The sequence below is a fragment of the Oryzias melastigma genome, linkage group LG23 (genome assembly GCF_002922805.2).
Source record: "Oryzias melastigma strain HK-1 linkage group LG23, ASM292280v2, whole genome shotgun sequence".
Lineage (NCBI taxonomy): Eukaryota > Metazoa > Chordata > Actinopteri > Beloniformes > Adrianichthyidae > Oryzias > Oryzias melastigma.
In genome coordinates, this window is record NC_050534.1 from 7214407 (window position 1) to 7221233 (window position 6827).

At 38.3% G+C, this 6827-nt stretch overlaps 1 protein-coding gene across 1 annotated transcript in view; it reads left to right on the forward strand.

The window, feature by feature from the left end:
• Positions 1 to 6827, forward strand: part of tafa5 (TAFA chemokine like family member 5) — a 169299-nt gene that overhangs the window by 138414 nt on the left and 24058 nt on the right. The window contains exon 3 of the mRNA XM_024286155.2: positions 1582 to 1709. Coding sequence (XP_024141923.1) covers positions 1582 to 1709 — 128 coding nt within the window. The remainder of the gene's footprint in view (positions 1 to 1581; positions 1710 to 6827) is intronic.

Sequence of the window (6827 nt, forward strand, 5' to 3'; positions counted from 1 at the left end):
ATCTACTGTCTATGGCTTTGGTCCATTGACTATGTCTACTGAACGAGATTATTGAACATTTGTTCATGTCTATGTACTCCTAAGCAATATCTTCTGCGTGTCCTGTGAAAAGACAGGAGCTAGCGACCCTAGCAACTGTTGCTAAGGACTTTTCTGATGACCAGATCCCACTATAATGACAAGTTTTAAGCATAAAGGAAGCTGAAACATTACAAAGCAAATAAAAAGTTATTATCAAAGAAGCGTGGACACAGAAGATAATGCTTAGTAGACATTGAACTTTCATATTAAGGTGCGGCCACAAAGTATACAGCAGCAAATGGCCCGCGGGCCGCCAGTTTGAGACCCCATTCTAAACCCTTCAGTCGAGAAACTCTGGTCTGGACCACACAGAAACTCAGTTGCACTTTATGCTTACAGTCTTATGTCCTAAGCTCCTTCAAGAACACATCATTCTTAAAAAAAAGGAACGCCTCAGCTTAATTGAAATAAAAGATAAAACATTAAAAATATTTAATAACCTTTTACATATTTGCAAGAGATCTGAAACTATGTCGTTTGGCATTTTCTCAACGGTATGGAAACAGGACAGTGATTTATACATTACCATGGCAACTGCTTTTTATTTTAAATTGCATGACGGCCTTAGATGCGAGAACTCATCTAATGAACCATTTGGACGAAGATGAGAAGACCTAACATGAAAGATTTCATGCTTTAAAGGGGTAGTTCCAGTACTATCCCTATAGTTTTTATTTATAGTTTTTAACTTCCAGTCGTTCCACTGATGTTTTGTTATTAATCAACACCAAATACAACTTTTTTTTTAATGCTTATGGCATAACAAAGGTCTTTGATTGTCTAAAATACCAACACCACTTCCGATACTCGAAAGAAATGACTTCCAGCTGATAAACCAAAGGATCAAAGCATCGTCCAATAGTACTAAACTTTTATGAACTCCAATTAAGATAAACAAACCTGTTTTAGACATTTCTCAGAGTTTACGTCTACTGAAAAGGATCTGCCAAACCTATATATAGACGTTGAAAAGCCACCAGCAGACTCAGCTCTGAACGATTCAGCTGTTAAAGCAAATGGAAAAACCCCACTGGAGCAAATAATGGAGCAGAAGCAGAGAGAAAGTGTGGTGAAAAATTGTAGAAATATAGGTGGAAGACATTAACCGTTCCAGATCCTGACTGATGTGTATCATTCTGAAAACTATTTTATATAGTCTTGACATTTTTTACTCTGCTTTAAATGTTGCAGACGGCAAAGAAGTTGTAAAACCACCAAAAGAATCATTGGAATTTTAATTTTGTCTGACTGAACTCATGCCTTTCTATTGTCTCTATTCTTCGTCTATCGTTTTTCTCCATCATTTTTTTTGCTTCACTCATATTTATTTCACTTTTCCGTCATTTGTCAGTCTTGTTCGATGTGTCTCACTCCGTCTGCCCCTCCTCAGTTCACTTTATCTCAATCGTTCCATCTTTTCTTTCATTTCTCTTCAGCTTTGATGTTTCCGTTTGCGTCTCTAAGGACTCTCCTGTTTCTTTCTTTTCTGTCTTTCTGCAGCTGGCATTGTTCGGAAGAAGCAGTGGTGTGAGATGGTGCCGTGTTTGGAGGACGAGGGCTGTGACCTGTTAGTCAATAAATCTGGATGGACTTGTACACAGCCTGGAGGTCGAGTCAAAACCACTACGGTAAGTCTGGGGGTCCCCTCTGGCGCTGAGTATTACAGAGTCCACCTGATATACAAACACTCACATACAAGAAAAATAATTTAAAAGGTCCAAATGAAAAAACTGTGATTTTATTATTTTGTTCTTGAAAACAAATGTTGACTGTAAATATCTCTAGTTGCTAATTCTGACCCATTTTATTACCTAGATGTGTTTCTTTTTTTTTTTCCTTAAGTAAAGTATCAACACAAAATATGTTTTTATTCTTAGACGCAAAGTCAGCATTTTTTGATGTAAAGTATAATTCAAAAAATATGTTTTTTTATATAAAGTATCAAAAAAGTACTTTGTAAAATATCATTACATTTTTTACTGAAGAATCATTTAAAAATGTATGTTTTCTATAAAAAAGTACTTTCTTACATAAAGTGTCATTACATTTTAATATGTAAAGTATTTTTTTAGGTAATGTATCAAAAAAGTACTTTTACTTAAATTATCTACATTTCTTGTGTAAAGTATCATTGCATATTTTTACATATCATCAAAAAATATAGTTTTATTTAGAGTACCATTTTAGAAATGTTTTTTTCTCGTAAAAGTATATAAAAAATACTTTTCTATATAAAATATTTAAAAAATATGTAATATGTAAACTTTATTCTGTATCTTTTTTTTGGTAAAGTATTAAAAAAGTGTTAATGTGTTCCTTAAAGTATAAAAAAATACTTATTTTTCTTGTGAATTATAAAAAAAATGTACTTTTTAATGCAAAGTACTATTAAAAAAATAAAAAAGTAATACTGTCATTCAAATTTGATGCTTTTTCACATAAAATAATTAAATAATCAAATGAATTCTTTAATTTTAGCTCCAGGGATATTAAACAGCAAAATCAGAATCAATTTTTTTTTAAAAAATATGTATGAAGCTTTTTTTCAAATTGTTTTCATGAATTTGTTTTGCCTTCGCTTTACACTGGGATTTTTGACAAATCTGGCTGTACCCCTACTATGATCACTGTGATAACACATAGGGGAATACAAGATCCTATATATTCCTTTTTTCAATCAATTTTGGCAAAATCTGCTTGAATTTTTTTCAACAACATTGTTCTGTAAACTCCAAAATGCTTCAAAAGGTTGCTCCTGAAGAATGTGGGGAACCACGATGAGTTTTAGTGACAAAAAAATACGTTTTTGTTAAACTTTGTGAATTTTAACACAATAAAAAGTAAATAATCTTTATATAAAATTATTAAAGTGATAAAATATCTTTGAATTTATCAATTTGTCCTAGTTTTTTCAGTTTTACTTTGTTTTTTTGTGAGCTAGAAAAATCCAACTAAGATATTATCCTAAAATGGGTTCTGTTAACAATTTATTTCCCGTTTCTGACGAAATCTCGGGGCAAAACTTTCCTTTTTTTGTTCCTGCTCATCTTCTTTTCCTCCCCCTCTGTTGTCTTCCGCGCTCGTTAGCTAGATGCTAATGTGGTTCGTCTGCAAATGTAAACAAATGATACTATTATCGCCACCGTTGGGGAAGAACGATGTTGTCCAGTGTTGCGTAGCTTTAAACGCCTTTTTCAAGCAGCCTCTCCAACTGTTCCCTTTTTTTTCCAGATTAGCTTCCCCTCGAACGCCACAACCACATTAGCATCAGTTAAAAGTAAAAAAAAAAAAAAAAATAAATAAATGGCACAAATTCACTTCTATGATCCTTAGATGAAGCGTCCATGCCCTCCTAATCTTCAACTGTATGTGCTCAGTTTACTTCCTCATTGGCGGCAATTAGCTTGAATTAGAGACTCTTAATGTTAATGATAGCAGCAGATGGGGAGCCGCAGCTTGCGTTGGTTGGGATGTCGCCCGTTCATTCACACTCCCCTCCCCACTCTACTCTTTCCCTCTTTTTCGCACCCACCATGCACCTTTCTCTGTTTTTACCCCCTCCCCTACGCTCGCTATACCGGAGGCACAAAGCGCCGCCGCTTCTCCGCCTGTCTGTAAACGCATCAATTTAAGAGTCTTCGGTTACGAAAGATGTTACGCAACAAACACAGACGCAACGCTGCTGCCCTATCTGTGAATGTCAATGAGGACCAGTGGGGCATCATTAATGCATCTGTCATGATTTAGTCATCAGCTGACAAACTTGTTTATGTCTTACTTGCTGAAAGACACATACATACATACATAGGCATGAATACTTAAAATGAGGAATAAAAAAACAATAAACAGATGTAGAACCCAATGTGATTTACAGTAGGACAACCGCAGCATAAACACGGTGACAGGCCTTTCATGATACCTGCAGCATAATTTGTTACTGCGGGATATACCCCCAGCACATCCTCAGAGCCAACATGTGCAGAGGCTGGTTCCGTTTATGACCACATGAATCAGCAGTTTATGTGTGGGATGGAGTTGAGTATGCAAATGTGGCGTCCGCCAAGTCGTTGGATGAGGGATCCGGCTCGTGTTCCGATGTGCATGTCATCTCACTTGTGTGTTTTTTTTTGTTAGAACTGCGAACATGTGTCCCTGCTTTTCCACAAACCTTGTAAGCTTTTGGCCTTCGCTGTACGTTTCATATCCCGCCCAGGGTGTCAGTCATCGCCGTACTCAACGACTGACAGTATGCAGAGTGTGACAGAGTGTATTTCTTGCTCGCCTCCTTGGCCACTTTAGACTTGGTGACAGCCAGTCAAACGGCTGGACGGCCATGCCCACTCATCTGTAGTGTTCCGTGTGAGTGCGCATGTGTGCGTTAAGCAGCTTAAACTGTCCCGCTGTAGTACATATGCAATCTTGGTTAAGAGTTTGGTAAAGATTTAGAACGTCAAATTGCTTAGATCCACCAAAGATGAAGGCTCACTCTTTTCTTGTTATCTCTATACCCACGAGAGATTCAAGTAACGACATCAAGCCAAACTAAATCTCAAATCCCCTTCTGGTCAAGTGAGAAGATTTCCGTTTTTGAGGTTTAGCGTGCTGAAACCCAATCTGTAGCTACCTGGATGTAGTTTCTGAATAGCTGCCAGGTTTGCACACTCCAGTGAGCTCAGGCATTCTCGCCAAAACACGGTGCTGACAAAGAGACACTTCCCACAGGGCCTTTTTTTTTATTTTTTATTTTTTTTAACTAAACCAGGTCAATGTGATTTGGCCCCATGACCCAATAATGCCTTTGTCACAAATGCAGTTACAGGTCGAAATAGGGTTGTCATTCAGTGAAAAATTGGCAAAAAAATGTAAGATTGTAGACAACTCCGTGAACCAATAAGGCAAAAATGTCTGTGGGTAAAAAATTTGCAAAATGGCCTGCACAACATTTTAAGATTGTAGACAACTCAATACACCAATAAGGCAAAAATGTTCATGCAAATTTTTATCTATGGGTATGCTGCAGGGGTCGGTTGTCGTGCACACTTAAGCAACCGTCTGAAGGTGAAAAATTGGCAAAATGGCGCACACAAAATTTTAAGATTGTAGACAACTCAATACACCCATCCATCCATCTTCTTGACCGCTTCTTCCCTTTCGGGGCCGCGGGGGTGCCGGAGCCTATCCCAGCTACTGATGGGCGAAGGCGGGGTACACCCTGGACAGGTCGCCAGTCTGTCTCAGGGCCTCAGTCACACACCCATTCACTCTCACATTCACACCTAGGGGCAATTTAGAGTCATCAATTAACCTATGAAGCATGTTTTTGGACGGTGGGAGGAAGCCGGAGTCCCCGGTGAAAACCCACGCATGCACGGGGAGAACATGCAAACTCCACACAGAAAGGTCCCAGCCGGGAGTCGAACCGGGGCCTTCTCGCTGTGAGGCAAGAGCCTTACCACTGCGCCACCGTGCAGCCCCTCAATACACCCATAAGGCAAAAATGTTCATGCAAATTTTTATCTATAGGCATGCTGCAGGGAGCGGTTGTAGTGCACATTTAAGCAACCATCTGAAGGTGAAAAATTGGCAAAATGGCACGCATAAAATTTTAAGATTGTAGACAACTCAATACAACAATAAGGCAAAAATGTTCATGCAAATTTTTATCTATGGGCATGCTGCGGGGGTCGGTTGTAGTGAACACTAAAGCAATACAAATAGGTAAATGTGAGAAAGCAGCATCGCAGGTTGCAGGACAGCACCTGAACACAAACTTAAATGTACTTTTTCTCTCTGAGTCCACTTGCAGTCTCTGTAGTTCGCACTGGACACACCCGCCTCAAACACACACATAAATCACTCACATTTCACACCATGATGGTCAATTTTGTTTGATTCTGAGGGTGAACTTTTAGTTTTAAATAGAATTTTACTCACCAATGAGGCCGCCCACTACAAACTTTCAAACCAAGGCATTGTACACATCATCATCCATTTATAACAATAAACAGGAAGTGACTTCACAGATCAGAATTCTCAGATGTTTTTCTAGTCTTACTTTCTAAAAATTTTTTAAAAAATTTCTAACTAATTTTTGCATCCCAAAACTTAAAATCCTTTTTAAAACATTTTCAATATTTAGTTTATGTTTAGGAATTTTCTGAGTTAGAAAGGAGGAATTTGTTTTAAAGAAATGTTTGATTAATTGGCTTGTGGGAGGGGCTAAGTCGTTATAAGGTGGAATACAATTCTCTTTTTGTTGTTTTTTTTGTTGGTTGTCTTTTTTTTGAGTGTCTTTATTTTCCACTGTTAAGATGAACTTCATCACAGTACGTGAGGAGGAAGTAGGTCAGATGTAGGCATGTCATATAGATTTTTCTTTTTTTCAACGTATTTGCGCCTTTTGCACTGCGCAGGAAGCTCGTTAGCGCTATTTGAGTGAAAGGGGGGCGCTACTTGTGTCCAGCCAGTCAGAACCAACGAAATGTAATCAGATTGTAATTAGTTTTGGCATCTTTGTTCTGTTGGCACTTACTAGCAAACCTGCATCCATTTGCGTGTGGTCAGTTTGCGCACCTTATTAGTAGGGATGGGCAACTCCAGGCCTTGAGGGGGGCATATTTACATGTTTTCTAACATACCCTGTTCTGGCATGTTCTAATTGCCTGGATACGCTTGAACCAGGTAACCAGTCATGAGTAGGGCTTTATAACAGGAAATCATGCAGACATTCCAGCCCTCAAGGCTTG